This window comes from Marmota marmota, unplaced genomic scaffold (genome assembly GCF_001458135.2).
Source record: "Marmota marmota marmota unplaced genomic scaffold, marMar, whole genome shotgun sequence".
Classification (NCBI taxonomy): Eukaryota; Metazoa; Chordata; class Mammalia; order Rodentia; family Sciuridae; genus Marmota; species Marmota marmota.
This window is the reverse complement of record NW_026000153.1, coordinates 6,466,310-6,484,642: the sequence shown is the minus strand read 5'-3', so window position 1 is coordinate 6,484,642 and position 18,333 is coordinate 6,466,310. Positions and strand designations below refer to the sequence as shown.

Here is an 18,333-nt window from a genome sequence, read left to right as displayed (position 1 = left end):
CAGGCTTCTTTCTCTCACTCTTCTCTTCCTAGGCACCTAGGAGTTATTTGATCCCACAAGGAGACTAAAGGGCTAAAGAGACTGCTGATCGTCCTCTGGATGGGAACTTGCCCCTCCTTGTGGGAAAGGAGAAGGAAGGAAGGAAAAAAACAGGCTGCTGCCCCAGCTATGCTCAGGCCCTCACCGCATAGTCACAGCAATGCCCTGTGAAAGGTGCTGTCGTTATTCCTACTTGTCAGAGTTAAAAAAAAAAAAAAAAAGTCAAGATAAAACAAAACAAAAAACCCAAGTAACTGGCATCAGATTACACAGGAGTGTGTAGGGAATCCAGGATCTGAACTCAAAACTCTCCAAATCCAAGACATGTTTTTTTCCCACTCCACCACAGACATTTAAAATCACAGATAGCAAAAGGGCTCACCACTCTCAATGCTGGGCCTCCTGGTGACCAGTCAGTTGAAAGAAGAATGACTAAAACCTTATCTCTTCTGATCAACAGTCTTAAAAATATTCTTGCCCTTTGTGCTAGGAATTCTCTCTTAGGAACCTATCCTCTAAAAAATATCCCAAATAGGGCTGAGGTTGTGGCTCAGTGGTAGAGTGCTTGCCTTGCTTGTGTGAACCACTGGGTTTGATCGTCAGCACCACATAAGAAAAAAAAATTAATTAAAAAAATAAAAAATATCCAAAGTATAGACTAAAATCCTACACTGTTATTCATAATAACAAAAACAGGGAATCAACTTAAATGTATGTACCCATTATCATTTAAATTTACTTATACATTTTAATAATTTGACAAAACTGCTTTTAATATAGTATTAAATAAAAATACAAAATTGTAAGTACAAAGTGGTATTAAGCATGTAAACGTACATGTATTCAGAAAAAAATGAAAATGACATCCAAATGACAGTTTTCATCTCTAGGCGATATTATTTCTATTTGCTCCACAATAAGCTGGCATTGTTTTTAATTTAAGGAAATACATTTAAGAAACTCTCTGCATCAAGAGATTTACTGACAGAAAAAAAATATATGCATGGATATGTGTGTGTGGGGAGTTGTATATGTGTTAATTGTGTATGTATACGGGTGTGTGTATGGAGTATGCATTTATTAGGGTGTTTGTGTGTAAGGCTGAGAGAGTGCTTGTAGTTGTGTTTGAGTTGTGTGTGTGAATGCAGGTGTGTGTGGATGTGTGGTGGTACCTTCTGTGTGGAAAGGCGTCAACAGTGCATGAAGTCTACCACTACAGGGACCAGTGAAGTAAGTCATGAGCCATCAACAATTCACAATCCTCTCTGCTCTGTACGTGAAGAATTATTTTTGCTTTTTGGCTAAAGATACAGGCCCTGTTTTCTCCAGTCAGCTGAGAACCTGCCAAAAGGCAGAATGTGAATCCAATCTGCTGATGGCCAGTGAAGATTCAGGCTGGGAGCCAGACTGGAATAATTCAAGAGAAGACTAAACCAGAGACCTGGGCTGGGAAACAAGCCCCACCCGAGGAGTAGATCTGGAGATAGAAAGTCCATAGTAAAAACAAAAGCCTTCTCTAGAGCTCACTTGCTATTCCCTGTTCCAAGCGCAACACATACAAGGCCTCCATCTTTACAACAACCCCAGGAGGTAGAAAGATTGCTGTCCCCATCTTACAGAGAAGGACGCACAGACAGCTAGGTGGTTGTCCAGGGTCCCAGCCAGTGATGGCAAGAGGATCATGGCCAGAATCCCTCCCTTACCTTCTGCAGGATCTGGGACAAGTCTCTCAATCCCCCTCGCCCTTGGTTTGCGTCTCTAAAATGAAAACTTCCAACAATAAAGTCCCTTAGAGGGACAAGGTTCTACCCAGAGGCACTGAGTAGCTCTGGACTAAAACAAGATTCTGAGATTGGAACCATCCCACGATTTGTACGGGGTTCCGCGGACTGGGCTGCTTTACCTGGGCCTCTGCAGATCCTCCTCTTCTGCAGGAGCCGCTGAGGTCCCAGAGGGCCAGGTGGTGCGGGCAAGCTCTGCGCGCTGGCCTTCTGCTGTTGGGCCTGGAAGCTGGGGGACTTGGGGGGCAGCGGGGGAGGGGTTTCGCTGCTGTTGTTAGCGCCTGGCAAGGGAGGCTCTGGCACCGAAGCCCTGGGCGAACAGGAAGCATACAGGGGGAGTGGGGGCGGCGGAGGGGGCGGCGGCGGCGGGGCGGGAGGCTCTGGCACCTCTTGGGCGGGGCTGGCAGGCTCCTCATTGAGTCCTGGATACCCACAGGGTGGGAGGAGAGGGAGCGGGGGCGGGATGGGCGGGAGGTGCAAGGGGGCCAGCTGAGGCCTCACTGCCTTGTCACTGAGTAGGGAGGCCGCGGGCAGAGGGGGTGGGGTCGGAGGAAGTGGCGGAGGTGGAGGCGGAGGAGGGCAGGGGACAGTGGGTGCAATGGCAGGAGAGCTCCCTTTGGTCGTTAGGCCGGGTGGGGACACCAGCGAGGCCTTGGTGGGGGAAGACGGTGGTAGAGGTGGAGGTAGGGGCGGAGGAGGTGGAGGTGGGGCGGGCACATTGGGGCGAGGAGGGACTATCCTGGCAGCGCCTTGGGCCTCAGAAGCATTGCCTAGCCTGAGAGATGCAGGGGGGTTAAGCGGGCCACTAATGGTTTTGGTGGGAAGCCGGGGAGAAGGCGCTCGAGAACCAGGGGCCTGCCCTGTCTTGCCACCTAGAAATGAAACAAATTCTGGGTTAGCTCAACAACAGAGAAAGGAAGAAGCTCAAGTGCGTGGGTGGCGCTTGGGACCAGCTGGACGAGCGCCAAGGTCCTTCTGAGCATCAAGGAGCTGTCCTTCCAGACAAGCCCAGGTCAGACCCTAATCTTACTATTCTGTTCTCACCTGCCAATAGCCTTCTCATATCCAGCCCAGGACGCAGGACTGCTCTGACCTGTGCCCTTCCCCATCTCAAGACCCCTCACATTCATTCACCATTACCGCCAGGTGCAGTTGCCCTTATGCTCTAGTTTGGATCCTTAGGTATACCAAGCCCAAACACCTGGCTAGGGAGGTTTTCCTCACTGCTAGCATTTTATGAACAAGGACATCCTTTGTTTCTATATTGCAAACATAAAATTCATGATTCCCTGAATACATAAGGGAAATCAGCAGGGAAACACTTGTCCTCCACATTCCAGGTCCAATGACCTTGAACCTCCTAGTTACATGGCCTCTAGAAGTTCAAAGCCCTCTTTCCCAAAAACTTACTCTAATTTTCAAAGGGCTGACTTTTTCCTGATCTCTGAATTTCTCATCCTCTATGTGTCTCTTTCACCACATCATTTAAAAAAAAATTATATTTTAGTTGTAGTTGGACACAGTACTTTTATTTATTTATTTTCATGTGGTGCCTAGGATCGAACCCAGGGCCTCATACATGCTAGACAAACGCTCTACCACTGAGCCACAACCCCAGCCCAACCACATCATTGAAATCCAATAACTCTTAAACTCAGGGGTAACAACAAATTGCTCGTTTGTGTTTGGTGAACTTTATGGAGGATTGGGATGGATATAGGGTCCTTGGAGGGAGCTCTGACTCTTGATATAACCTTGCACCACAGTGCTGATTCTCTTCTTCCCCCTCCCTTGCCTCTTGCTAAGGAGAAACAAATTTTGTCTTCCTGCTTAATACACTGAAGTTCTGCAATCATTGTTTAAATATGATTTTAAGAGAGGTCACTGTCAGAGGGAATGTCACTCTCCTTTCAGGAGGCATATTCAAATATTTATTCCAAATATAGTCCTCCCTTAAAGGAGTTCTGGGGAACACACTTTCCCCTATTTCACTACCCCTATATTTTATATGGCAATATGTGGAAAACACTTGAAAAAATGCTTGCTTCTCACACATACAACTTCCTGAGTGCTGCAGCATAGGGGCAGCTTTTGTTTCAGATTATAAACTCCAGTGTCTATTGAGGGGTTCTGGGGTTTTTCATCCCATATGAATTTCCAGAGTTTTCCCAAACTGGTTACAAATCATTCCTGAAGGACTTGATGTCAAAAGCCAGGCCAAAGGCATAGAAGAAGTGCCCCTGGGGGAAGAAGATAAGTGGGCAGGAGTATGGTATCTGGGTTTTCGCACTGGTGGCCCTCTGGCTATGATGTGACAGTCACCTGGGCAATACTACTAGAGCTTGGTTGTTCTTAAGGCAGGTGGTGATGTCATCCCTGTACTGAAGATTTTCTTTGAGGAGATTCTGGAAGACATATCTTTGTCGTGAGGAATTAACTTAATTTCAGGGGCCAGAACAGCTGGCTGCCTATGCCCAGGAGTAGAAAGCCCTACCTGGTCTTTCCAGGGACAAGATCTATATTTTATATGATGTCTAGGGCAGGGATCAGCACAGAGAATCCAGCCTAAAAGTTCTGAAACCTGTTCCCATAGTACACAGAGATGATGACAGAAAACCCAGGCAGCTCCCTAAATAAGTCAGGGTCTACCTAGATGCCCAGTTGTCAAGTGAAATTTAAAAGAATCATAAATTTAAAAAGTAGAACAGAGCCTACTCTTGAATAACCAATCCAAACTTTTAAAATGATTGAAACCATTGTGAATCCAAGATTCAAAAACCCTGAAAGTGAGTCTGTTAAGAGTACAAAATCCTCTGCTTCCTGCTCACGTGGTGGAGGATCAGGTACCAGGAATATTTGGAGCCTGACAGTCCCTGGGTCAGTGATACCCCTGGAGTTTATTCAGCTTGTTGGCTAAAGAGCACAATAGTAGGAAAACACTTTTTTTCTACTATATATATACCCAATTTGAATGTAAAAGTTTTAAAACATCCAGTGCCCGCTAAAGCACACATAACTGCAATAGACTGATTGTAGTAATGGCCTCAATTACCCTCTCATGCCTAATTCTGTAATCTTTGAATATGATTGACTATTAACATAACCTTTTAAAATGATTGAATATGATATCAAGAGATGAAGTCTATTTCCACATCTTTGTCACTTGCTTTGGATGTGATAGGAATTAACACTTCCTAGCCTTCCAAGTTACTTCTCAGTAGCTTCCAAGACTAAGCCTCAAGGGACTTTATACACATCTTCCTTTTATTTTGGAGCGTTGCCACCACCATGATAACAAGCCCTTGAGCAGCCTGTTGGAGACTGAGAGACCACGTGGACCTGAGGTGAGTCAAGCCAGTTGTGAGTCAAGCCTGAGGTGAGTCAGGCCTGAGCCTCAGAGACAGGAAAAACAGGAGAAATCTAAGATAAAGGAAAGCCACCTACCTAACCTGCAGGTTTGCAGATGCTGAGGGAGTAGAGCTGAGATCATTCCACATTGCTAACCCACAGAATTATAGGCTAAATAATAAATGGTCATTTAAAACTCTTAAGTTTCTGTGTTCTGTTACATAGCAATGCCTAATTGATACAATGAATGAAAACCATTACAACTCATGCATCTCTAGTGAGTCCACAGTGATGTCATTATGATGATCTATTATGATTTGCACCTTCTGTCTGGGCAACCATTACACCATTGCTAAATAATACAAGTTGCTCTTCAATTATTACAACAATTTAGTTAGGATGATGATTTGAAAGATTCCTCATGAACAATTCTGTTCTTTAGAAAGTTCCAGTGTTTAACTTTCTAAATACATGATCTCTAACATGACTGTTTATAAAACACATGTTCCTGGGCACATGTGGAACCAACTGGGCACATGTGGATTGCCCAGTTGGTTCCACGAGTTAAGGAGATTTAGACTATGATGTAGCTAGTCCAAACTTTTCCTTACCTGCTACATCCCTCTGGCCTGCTGGTCGCAACACAGGAAAGCCACCAGCGAAGAGATCTCCCAGGACTGGGGGTGTGTTTCCTCCTCGGGAGCTGGCAGAGCCTCCTCCTTCTTTGTTGCTTGCTTTCGAACCTTCAAAGAGAAGAGCAAGTGGTGAAGATGTGTGAGTAGAGCCGAGCAGTTCCTTCTCACTCTGGGGTTTGACACCGTCTCAGCAGTGTCCCATTGTCTTCTTTCCAGTGTCGCCCTTGCACTCAGCATCTTCCCCAGGTGCCCTCTGCCTTGATACTCTGCAGACTCATGTGCCTACATATGTCTGCTGCCCTCTCTAGCCCTGTCAAAGAGCTAACCATTTGTGGCCAACCACCCTGAAAGGCGACCAAACAAAGGGACCTGAATTCTACCCATTTGCTGGATGCTGATGGGGAATCAGCAGTACACTGCAAATTAGAAAACCTGAACACAGCAGGTGTAGAGTTGGTCCTATTCGCAGCTTGGCATTGGGAAGACTAGACAAAGAAAACCTATGGATTTGATTCGGCGCACCATCTTAACTTGCTGTCCACAGGGGGTTGACCAGAACTACAACCAGGAAGTGAAGGTCTGCAATGATTTCTGCTTCAGAATTTTCCTTCTCCTGGGTTCTCAGACACTGGGCCCACCCTATGATTCCCTAAACTTCTTCTTCTGTAAAACAAGAAGCCTGAAAGCTTGGACATCACTAACTCTAGCCTTTGAGATGTGTGTGATTACCAATTGCAGAACCTGAAAAGATATTCAGTGGAGGCAAAAAACACTGTCAGAATGTATTTATAGCCTGAAGCTATTATGCAAGGAGAAGTTAGGACACAGTGCCCACTGGTGGCTGAAAGTAGACAGATTATTCTGAGTATTAATACACATTACTTATTGGAGTCAATATGAAGTGGATGTTCCAACAAAATAGATTAATTTGTTAATTGAGCGTAGCCAAGTAGATAGTGGGTCTAAATGGAAACTAATTTATATTATAATCAATTTTGAAAATGCTTTTTTAAAAACATGTCTTTGGCTGGGTGTGGTGCTGCATGTCTGTAATCCCAGCCTCTCAGGAGGCTGAGGCAGGAGGATCGTGTGTTCTAAGCCAGCCTCAGCAAAAGTGAGGTGCTACACAACTCAGTGAGTCCCTGTCTCTAAATAATTAAATACACAATAGGGCTGGAGATGTGGCTCAGTGGTTGAGTGCCCCTGAGTTCAATCCCCAGTACTGCCCCCCTCAAAAAAAGTGTCTTTGTGTGTTATCATATGAGATACAATTATGTTTTTAGGACTAGCTTTAGGACCATCATGCACATCATTGCAAAGTATATAAAGACCCAATACCTTACATTATTAAATAATTCAATCTTCCATAATCTGAACACTACCCCACTGTAGAAAAAAGAGCAGGTATTATTATCTCCTTCATTTTGCAGATGAGCTAACTGAGCCTCAAAGAAGTTCCCTGGGGCTTGGGGTGTATAGGGGTGTAGTTCAGTGGCAGAGCCTGTGTTTCATTCCTAGTACCAAAACAAAAAACAAACAACAACAACAACAAAAAACAACAAGAGGCCCCTTGATTTGCCTGGTGGCAGAAGCAGAATTCAACATGAGTTATCTGACCTGCACACAGGCTCCTATTATGTTCTGGAAGACAGAAGGCTGCAGTCATAGGATCTTGTGAGATAGAATTTTGAACACATCTTTTTCCTTGTGAAAAACAAAAACTCCATTTTTTTTTTTTAATGTTGAGAGCTTTGTCGTCTATAGTTAAGTTTGAGGACTATGTTGGCACAGGGTAAGGGATCTTTATGTTACCCCATGATGGACACACAAAATGTGGTACATCCATAAGATGAAACTGTGTGAGAAGGCTGAAGTACTGACACATACTGTATTATGGATGGAGCTTGAAAATGCTGGCCTGAGAGAAGCCAGTCACCAAAAGGCCACAGAGGACATGATTCCATTCCTATGAAATAACCAGAATAAGCTCATCCACAGAGACAGAAAGTAGGTTAGTGGCTGCCAGGGGCTGGGCTGGGAGGAATGGAGTGACTGTTAATGAGTGCAGGATTTTCTTTTTGGGGTAATAAAAATGTTCTGGAACTAGTTAGAGGGAATGGTTCCAACAACATTGTGGATATAGTAAATGCCGCTAAAGGTTTTAAAATGGTAAAATTGGTAAATTGTGTTATATGTATTTTATACAATGAATAAAAAAGTTAAACCACCATGGGGTTTTTGCTTTGTTTTGTTTTTTAACTTTTAGCCTTTGAAAAGTGATGGAAGATGCACTCTAAAACATCTCACTCTCTTGCCCATCTGCCTGTCCACTGAGCAGGTCTGAGATGGCCTGGTGTGTCCTGCATCACAAATGCAACCCAGCCAGGGGACTGTGGCTGTGCCCTGCCCTGTGCCCCTGCCCTGGGTTTGCAGTAGGCCTGATTGAACTGCTTGCTTACTCTCGATTTGTGGGGCACTGCGGTCATTGATCTGTGTGACTTTTCGCAGGCGAGTTCCTTGCTGGATATCAGCCAACAGGGCACTCCGACCTTTCGGATCTGGCTTCCTCAAGCCTGAAGTGTCAGTGCTGACCTGTAAAAGAAGAAGAGGTTTGACTATAACTGCATGTAACATTCACAGAGGAGCAGAGAGGCCTGACTGCTGGGAGCTCTCCTACTTCCACACCCCCTCCCCAAAGCTGACCTCGTCCAGGTTACCTGCAGCTATCACTGGAGACTGCCTCAGCCCCGCCCACACCTCTCTTCCTGAAGCCTAGAATGGACTCTTTCTTTTAGAAGCCTCAAGCCAAGTGCCCATCTTGTGCATAAAGTCCTGGAGGCCTCAAGGAGCCCTCAATCATAGCCCCTTTCCCCCCTTCCTGGTAAGCTGCACCCACACACTTGGGCTTCCATCTGTGCGTCCCTACTTCCTGCTTCCAGGTTCTGAATGATCACTCTACCTGGTGTCCCTAGGTTACCCCTGGACCAAATCCTAGACTGCCCCTACCTTGTGGATGGGAGATGCTCCTGCGCCATTTGGCTCTAGACTACTCTGAGCAGTACTGAGGTGTTGCTCAGTCCTTTGGTGGTCACATCTTTCCAAGGTTAGGGCCCAGGTGGCCCATCATGGGCCTGTTACATCTCTTAACTGAAGCCAGTTTGGACTCTGGGAGCGGTTTTGAGGGAAGTGATAGCAATCTTCACGTGATTTTTGGAGCAGAGAGAAGAACCGCGGGGTTCCACAGAAACTGGGGCCCAGAGGGTTCAGAGAAAGGTGGGGCAGGGCTATAGTGACTGAGTGACTGCTAGCTCTGTGCCTGGATGTGTCACATCAGTCTTCACGAATCCTTGTGAGTTTCAAGAGACCTTGTCCTCCCTTTCACAGGAGGAAGAAACTGAGTCTATGAAATCATCTCTTGGAGGTCACGGGATTGGGATTCAACTCTAAATGGGCTGAATCCTGAAGGCCACATACTTTTTACTTTGCAACACCAGTGATCAAGGTCACATGCCATCTTGAGTTTATGTGTCCTAGAGACTGCTGAAATGCTTCATAAGTATCTTAGCAAGAACAACTTTGTCCTAATTCTGCAAGTAGTCCTGAGATCCAACTGCTTTCCTTCCAGATAAAAGGTGTGGGAAGTTGGCAAAAGGGGAGGGAGAGGCTGCACTGGGAGACACAGCCATGGAGATTCGCTGCACTTAGGACGTTAATGCCATGTGACTTTAGAGACCATTAAACACTTTTCAAGGCAAGAAATACTTCCTAGTCCCTACTGAAGAAAAGACTATGTTTCTTTGGGTTTCAGTTTAAATATTATCATTTTGGAGTCTTTTCTGCTCCCAAATTTAAATAAGATCATGAACTCTTCTGTCTTAGAGCATTATATTTCATTTTCCTCTGTCACATTTATCAGGGCCTACAAGTTTATAGTTATCTTTCCATGGTTCTGGCTATGAGTTTTATGTTCATTAACCCCAAAGACTCTCTATTAGTATATCCTCAAAGAGTAGAACAGGACCTGGCCTCAAATAGGTTCAATAACTATTTTCTGTGCAGATGAATGAATACAGGCGTGAACTACACTTAGGAGGTGTAAGACATTGTCCTTGCTCTCAAGGGCATGCACATGTGCCAGGGTCATGGACACACAGGGAGTTTAGCCAACCTATTACACGATAGAGCACCCATTGAGTCCCATAGAGAGGAAGACCACAGAGGGTTCAGATATGGCCACATGTATGAGCCCAGCAGTCTTCAGGGAAGATGTGAGATCCAGGAGGGCCCCTGACATGTACCTGGAATTTATAAATCCTTGCTATCACTATTTTCTCTTCAACAAAGGGCAAAGCAGGCTTGCTGACTAGAAACTCAGGGGCCCTGTAGTGTCTCAGACTAGAAGTGAAGGCCACTGTGGTTTGCGCTTAAATGTGCTGAGTCCATATTTTCATTAGCTGACTAAGCTCAGGTTATGAATCTTATGCTGGTTTTGACAGGTACGAGCTTCACTGTCTGGACCTTATTTCCTATAAACATGATTTTTGAGATGGGCTTATGAATGATGGTCATTAAGGCACCTGTGAGCAAGTGGCCCAACCCTAATTGGTTGGATAGATTTAGATATACACATAGATATGTATACTATGAATCTCTAACTGCACACAGATAGCAGGATATTTCCCATACAACATGTTCTAAAAATATCCTCTAAAACCATTGATGTCAGAAGTCATTTTGCACTGCAAAGTTTAAGATTTTTAAACTCTTCTTTCATTTTATTTATAAGTAAGGGATCAACAGAAATACTAAAACCCTTGCCAAGAGGGTATTAATTTTTTTTGGTATAAATTTGGTATTACAATCTTATGTGTATTATGGTCAGGGACACAGGAGAGGAAGTGCTTCATCAATTTCTTCCTGGGCATAAGATAAACAGCAGTGAGTTATAATGATATTCATGGCCCAACTCAGGTCAGGGTTTATAAGGCACATTTTTCCATTTAAAGAAGCACCTGGAATGCAGAGAAAACCCTACCTGTCACTACCCCTGGGAGAGGGGTCCCCTCATCCAACTCACCCTCAATTTCCTATTTATTACCACAATGCACCCCACTTCCTGACCTTGCCTATCCCAGGTGTTGCAGGTTAGGGCTGTGAATTACGCTGAGTGGAAATAATGATTTTTATTTTAGTACCTACTTAGCACATGCATCAATAAAATCCCTGATGATGCTATATGACCAATTTGTTAATAAATATGTTCTACATTGTGGCAGGAAATGAGGGTCAGGACACCAACAGCAACTGGCAGCAATACTTTATTAGTAGCACCAGAGCCCAGAGGGATAATTCTCAAAGTCTGAGCCCTGAGTACAGCATGGTTTTTACACTGGTATATAAGCAAGTTTTGTTTACTTTTTTTTAATGTGGTGTTGGGGATTAAACCCAGGGCCTCACGCATTCGAGGCAAGTGCTCTGCCACTGAGCTACAACCCCAGCCCCTTATAAGCAAGTTTTGGGTATATCAAGGCAAGGGAGTTGGTGCAATTCTATTGGAGGGTGCAGTCTACATTTTGTAAATGGGTGCAAGCTTGTCAACAGCCTAGGGACTCTTAGCTCATACACTTAGGGACTTTTACTGCACTAAGGGATTGTTATGTCCCTGTTGCTTTGTTTCCTGCTTCTGCTACTGTGGTTTTCAGTGACAGGTACCCGCTAGCCGCTGCAAGCTTCTATGGTTAAATGTCACTATGTAGAGCTGCTGTGGGTCAGTGTGCAAAACCACAGCCTGGCAGCTCTTAAACTGCTAAAGTCACCATTTTGCTCCACCACAACATCAGCAGAAGCACATGGCAAGTCACATTACCTTTACACCATCAGTTCAGATCTGCCCTAAATTTAACATTCCTTCTCCTTTACTTCTAGTTTTTTCCTGCTCCAGTGTCTGCTTTGGTGATTGTCCTCTAGAGGGCTCCCCCTCACCTGGTATCCTTCCACCTTCTCCTCTACAGTGAGTCACAGAAGAATTATGAACTGCATAACTAAGGCGTCCATATATATCTGGACTTAATAGGTTTTCTACAAGAGGATGTATTCATTCTCACATTGAAGATCATAGTACCCAATGAGATATGTTCTTACTCCATCCTTAATATTTATCCATAATTTCCTTTTCAAAAAAATCTTCTACAACTCTATGAATTCTTGTTACTGTGGTTACGGGATGCAGTAACAGGAGGGAAGAGTCCTGGCTGTTTTATTCTATGCAAATCCTGATCACTGGTAACTATACTAAAAATATCATAAAGGGAAAGAAAGCCATGCCTGGACACTTTTCCCACTGCAACTATTTACACCAAAAAACAAAAACAAGCCATCATTTCAAAGATAACTAATGTTAACAACATTATTAAGTATGAAGATCGACTGGGTTCCACACGAAGCTTTGGTTCACTCAGTTTCCCTACAACAAGCTACAAAAGAAATAGCCCAGGATCCGAAAAGATGCAAAATATGCACATTAGCTCATCCCCTTTGGTGTAAAGATGGAAAACCTGAAGTGAGCCAGTAAGAAGATTAGAAGCACCGACATCAAATGACAGCACTAACAGAGCCAAGAGTCAGATGAAATTGGCGAGGGGCCTTTCTTCTTATCTTGATAAGTTATAAGGTCTCTGCATTTATAAGGGCTTGTCATTCCAACAAATGAGTCAGCCACGATACTGTTTGAAATGCACGTCCCCTGTTATTTGCCACCTTGCCACCATATGCCATTCCTGCATCTGTCTGATCCTGGTTTTTGTGACACATGCTAATAAAAATCTCGCCAGTTGACCCAAATCAAGCAGGTTATTGCTCTCAAAGATGATCTAAACCCAGTCAGCCTAACATGGTTTCAGTCTCGCAGTCTCCGTGGTGGCTGTTAAACTAATAGCAGTGCCCGGTTTCCAGGCACGTGGCCTGCTCATCACCCAGCCCTCAGCCTACCCCTTCTCACACTTGACACAGACCTGTGTCAGCAGCCAGGGCACTTGCAGTTCATTCCCAAGTCTGAATCACAAGAACATGCCAGAATGGCAGAGTCTCCTGCCTGCTGCTACCGTCTTTATGTAAAACACAGGGAACCCAGGATCCAGAATAGAGATTGAAATATTTTCAGAAAAAAAAAATGAACTCTCTTGTGTTGGGCCTGACAGAATGTTCCCTGTGTCCCAAATGTGCAGAAGTCAAGCTGTTCAAGAATGAGGCATATTGGGATCTGACAGTTCTGTGTCTCATTTTTAGAACTTCAAATTGCAATTCAAATCCATGAGCAAAAAGAATGAACCCTTTAACCTCCTTTTCTAAAGCCTGATGTCTTAAACCAAAGTGTCTACAGGCCCGTGAGTAGAGCTACCTCATGCTGTGTTGCTTCTCTTATCTGTAGGTAAAGCAGAATCAGGAGCTTTTCACTGGGGCTGCAGGCTGTAGGTGAGTCTGATCCTGTTCTTTACACCCATAAAAAAAAAAAAAAAAGCCCACCCATTAAGTTTATCTCAACCTCTGGCACAACTTGGATTGTTACGTGTGGCACAACCTCCTTGCTATCTCGTTCCCAGCAGCCAGCCCATTCCAAACTCAAGTTCGTTTTTCCTGAGTGGTTTCTCTGGAATCTGGCCCCTCTTCTCCATCCCCGTGATGCTGCCTTAAGGAAGCCCACCAATCCCTCTGCAGTCCACCACCTGTTCTTCCTGCCTCTTGTCTTGCCCTCCTCCAAAGCAGCCAGAGTGATCATTTTCAGGGTCATATCATTTATTGCGTCACTCTTTTCTGGCTCCCCACTGCTCTGAGGAACTCATTCAAATCCCCTCATACTGCATAGGCCTTTAGGGACCAGTCCACACTTTCCATTCTACACTGGAATTCACCTACAGAACTTGGCTTGAACAAGCTGTGCTCTTTGCTCTTTTCACACTTATCTCTTGGCAGTCTTCCAAGGAGTCGGTGGATCCAGGAAGGCCAGGTAAGAACCCTGTCTATGCTCTGGGAGGAACTCTTGCCCCCAGCAGAGCATCTGCTCTCTGGGTCACGTCACCCGACTCATGCCCTGCAATGGCTTTTCACCTCACTCAGAATAGCACAAGCAAAGTCCTCCCTTAACGTCACTGGCTGGACTTGACCCCCATTTTCTCTTTCTACCCTTCGTGTACCTATGAATGATAGCATTTTTTCAACTAGTGCTATAAAGTAGTGTTATAAAGAGTTTGGCGATCCTTTTCTAGATACAAACTACACTTATGGTGATAAATTTAATCACTTATTTTTAGCAATTTAAATTCCAATATGAGTTCAAGGTCCCTTCAATAGGGAATAATTAGAAAAGTAGGAGAATGAATGTCAAAGATGAGAAGAGTAGAAATGAAGGAGTGTGGCAATGGGATTTGACATGTATATACAAGGCCAGCAAGGCCAGGTTTAGAGGCAGGGATTAGAGATTCAACTATTGCAGAGCTATAGATTCAGAAAGGCAATAAACATATAGGTGGTGGGTTGGATACCAGACAAAAACACGTCTTTAAATTCATGTGGTGGTTGTTAGTTTTAAATGATAAAATGAATTTATAAATAGTTCATGGAGACTTCTGGAGAGAGGGGACTTGAATGATGGTTAATAGAAATCAGGAGAAAACTACTTAGTTATTGATGTAACCCAATAATATTTAAGATATGAGTGTTGACTGGGCCAGGGGCCATAGGGGTTAGACTGCCAGGATCTTGTTCTCAGAGAGTATATGTACATATGTGTGTACGAATGTGTATGTGTGCTATTCCATATGTGTGTGTTTATATGGTATATAGACATATACACATTTATATATATTTGTGGGTATATATAGGTTTGTGTGTGTGTGTGTATGTGTGTGTGTGTGTGTGTGTGTTATAATTTATTTTCTAGATCCAAGCTTCTTAGCTGGCCTCTAAAACTAGAATCTCAATCCACCTTTGAGATTACCTTCAGAGGGTCATCTTTAAAGCACTAATCACCTGATTTCCCTTCACAAAATGCCCTTGTGGCTCTCCACTCTTAACTGAAAGGAGGAATCCAGTCATACTGCCCCAAGTAGCCTTCCCAGGCTGAGATAGGCCTCCATTCTAGATTGTTCCAGTGTTTCTTGTTTCCTGCCTTGCAGCCTGTGCTCAGGCTCCTATCTCTTCTGGGAATGCCCTCACCATAGCCCTGCCATATTTCACAAACCTTTTACCTCCCTTGTAAGCTACACAGCAAGAACAGTTTACGAAGACTTTTTTTTTTTTTTCAACTTCCTCAATTAGACTTTTCCTACTGCCAAAGCACATCATTTGTAACTCTCTATGACACTATTTACATCTTGTCCAATATTACAGCCTTTACATATTTGTCTCTTGTTTTTGAGAGTAGGATCTAAGCCACTTTCTATTATGAGAGAAGACAGCTTTTCTTTTCTTTTTAACTACATGAGCAATCTATCAGTATTTGTTGACATGAATTCCATGTAGGCCTTAACCCTGGATCTTTGGCTCTGACAACCGACGGCTCCCACACAACATGCAGGTGTGGGAGAAGAAGCTGCTGTCCTGGGAGGGCATCTCACAGCCCAGGTTCTTCCAGATGGTCCTCTCACTTTCTATTCCTTGGCCACTCTATCCCTGCAAGTGAGAATTCAATTTGTCATCACTCTCGTTTTCAATGGTGGCAATGTTCCCAGGTTTTTAAGTCTAAATTTTAAATTATGAGTAAAATTTGGTTTAAAAAAAACCCCATACTGGACCTGCAAAGAACAACCTCATTAATTCAAAAATTAAAAAATAAATTTAAAAAAAGCCTGAGGCTAGGAGTCAAGGTACAATATGAGGAAAAGATAATAAATAATTAATAGTTTGAACAGAATCTCAAAAACTGGTGAGGTTTCCTTTATATTTTCTTTTTACTTTAGACAAAAAGTGCTACCCCCCCTCCAAAAAAAAAAAAGAAAAAAGAAAAAGAAAGAAAGAATCACTCCCAGCTGATTAATTTGCAAATTAATGAAATAACACCACTGTCTTTAATTCTAGCTGACAGCACCAGCATTCTCATTTTTGCTAAATGCCTTCCTCATTCATCCAAGTTTGAACCCTCAGAGATACCTATGGCTCTGTCCCCTCTTTCATTTGAAGTAACCAAGCTTTTGGGAGGACCCACCTCCTCTTCTACTTTAGTGTGGACACAGAGGTAGTTTTGGAGTCTGGGGAAGGGAATTAACAAGGGGATGTATTATGGTTTGGGTGTGAGGTGTACCCCAAAAGCTCATGTGTGAGACAGTGCAAGAGGTTTAGAGGAGAAATGCTTGGGTTACAAGAGCCTTAACTCAATGAATTAATGCCATGATGGGATTGACTGCGTGGAAACTGAAAGAGGGTAGGGTATGGCTAGAGGAGGTAGGTCACTGGGGACCTGGCTTTGGGGTATATATTTTTATCTGGCAAGTGGAGTCTCTCTCTGCTTTCTGATCATCACATGAGCAACTTCCCTCCACCACACTCTTCCACCATGATGTCCCTGCCTCACCTGGAGCCCCGAGGAATGGAACCTGTTGTCTATGGACTGAGACCTCTGAAACTGGTAAACTTTTCCTCCTCTATAGTTCTCTGGTGGGGTCCCTTAGTCACAGCAACGAGAAAGCTGACTAAAACAGGCTGCAACATGCAATGTGGTGACAATAACAACATCACAATAACAAAAAGTAACAGAAAGGCACTTATATGTGCCAGGCCTTGTCCCAAGTACCCTGAGAGAATTAAGTCATTACGAGGGCCCTTGAGCAACCCTTGGATGTAGGTCCTGGTTATGAGGATTCTGTCCACTTGACAGATGAGGCACAGAGGTGAAGCAGACCACCTACTGCCAGGAAGTGTAGAGCTGAGAGGTAATCCCAGGTCAGTCTGGCACTCATAACCACTAAGCGGCAAGCCTCTTCCATAATGTCATCACCCAGGAAATGCAGGGCAGGCCTGCAGCTGGGGGTGGGGGTGGGGCGGGGGAAAACTGCCCTCTGGCCTGGAACCAGGGTAGATGCTGCTTCACAAGGAACCAGAGCAGGAAGGAGCAGGCAGGGAAAGGGCATCAGAGAAGGAAAAGGAAGGGCTGTGGGGTGTGCGTGCATGTGTGTGTGTGTGTAAGATAAAAGCTTTCAGAAAAGGCTGGTACCATAGAAGCTAAAGGCTAGGCCTCTGCCAGGGCCAGAAAGGATGGCCAAGGTGGAAGGAGAAGAGCCGGTTAGTGCATTAAATGTGAGCCAGCAGCTGCCTTGGCAAGGGAGGACCAGGGGCACTTCAAGTGGAAACTGCACAGAGTAACCCTACGCTGTGCGGCTGATACCTCCACTGTAAACTACCTGTACCTGAAACTCCCTTGTCAGGTAACACAGAACCTCTGATGCACCAATATTACTGCTCCACCTCTTTCTTTCCGAGTTGAGCCCCAGTTCTCCTTTCATGCCTCTCTACTGGCTGAAGGTAAAATGCAGGGTTTTCAGCAAATGGCTTCCTCATGTTGATTCTGAAATAATAGGGATTATGAACACAGCCCACGTATAAAAGGAGACAAAAGCAACAAAAATAGCTAAGGGAGAAATTTCAAAATTTCTGGCAACTGTGAGATGTTTTCAGAGTATTGTGTCAGTTACGGATGATAATGTAAGTGGATTTAGACTTCTTTTTCTCACTGCCATTTTTCTAGGCCTTTTGCATGGAGAATTCAATAGGAGTCTCTGAGTCTGGGCTTGGATTGGATCCTAGAAAAACAATAATCTGCAGCTTTGCCCAAGAAGAGCACCCATGGGATTCTCATCCATTTCGAAGGCTGCTTCCAGACCTCTTTGGGCTGGTCCCCTGGAGCAGCAGATCTGGGCTGCCTGACATACGTGCTTCAAAATTCTGTCATCACCCTTGGCTCTCACTCCAGTTCTGGGCACGGCTGATGAAGAATGGAGGGTTTTCCCACCTAGAAACTCAATGCAATTTCCTTCAAAATACTGATGACATTCTTCACAGAACTAGAAAAAAACAGTCCTAAAATTCATTTGAAAGAATAAAAGACCCAGAATAGCCAAAGCAATTCTGAGTCCAAAAAGCAATGCTGGACGCATGACAAAACCTGACTTCAAATTATACTACAGAACTATAGTAACAAAAAACTGCACGGTACCAGCATAAAACAGACACATGGACCAGTGGCTCAGAATAGAAGACACAGAGACAAACCCACACACATCTACAGTCCTCTGATCGTTGACAAAGTTGCCAAAAACCCACACTGGAAAAAAGACAGCCTATTGAACAAATGTTGATGCTGGGAAAATTAGTTATTTATATGTGAAAAAATGAAACTAGACCCTTATCTCTCACCCTGCACAAATATCAACTCAAAATTGATCAAAGACTGAGGAATTAGACCAGAAACTATGCAACTCCTAGAAAAAAACATAGGGTCAACACTCCAGTATATAGGCACAGGCAATGACTTTCTTAGTAGG

The 18,333-nt window shown here is 44.1% G+C and overlaps 1 protein-coding gene across 1 annotated transcript in view; it reads right to left on the bottom strand.

The window, feature by feature from the left end:
* The window catches only part of Wipf3 (WAS/WASL interacting protein family member 3), an 87,724-nt gene that overhangs the window by 18,310 nt on the left and 51,081 nt on the right, over positions 1-18,333 (bottom strand). Inside the window, exons 3-5 of the mRNA XM_015490077.2 lie at positions 8,263-8,395; positions 5,780-5,911; positions 1,943-2,692 (exon numbers count right to left, since the gene is read on the bottom strand). Of these exons, the coding sequence (XP_015345563.1) occupies positions 1,943-2,692; positions 5,780-5,911; positions 8,263-8,395 (1,015 nt within the window). The remainder of the gene's footprint in view (positions 1-1,942; positions 2,693-5,779; positions 5,912-8,262; positions 8,396-18,333) is intronic.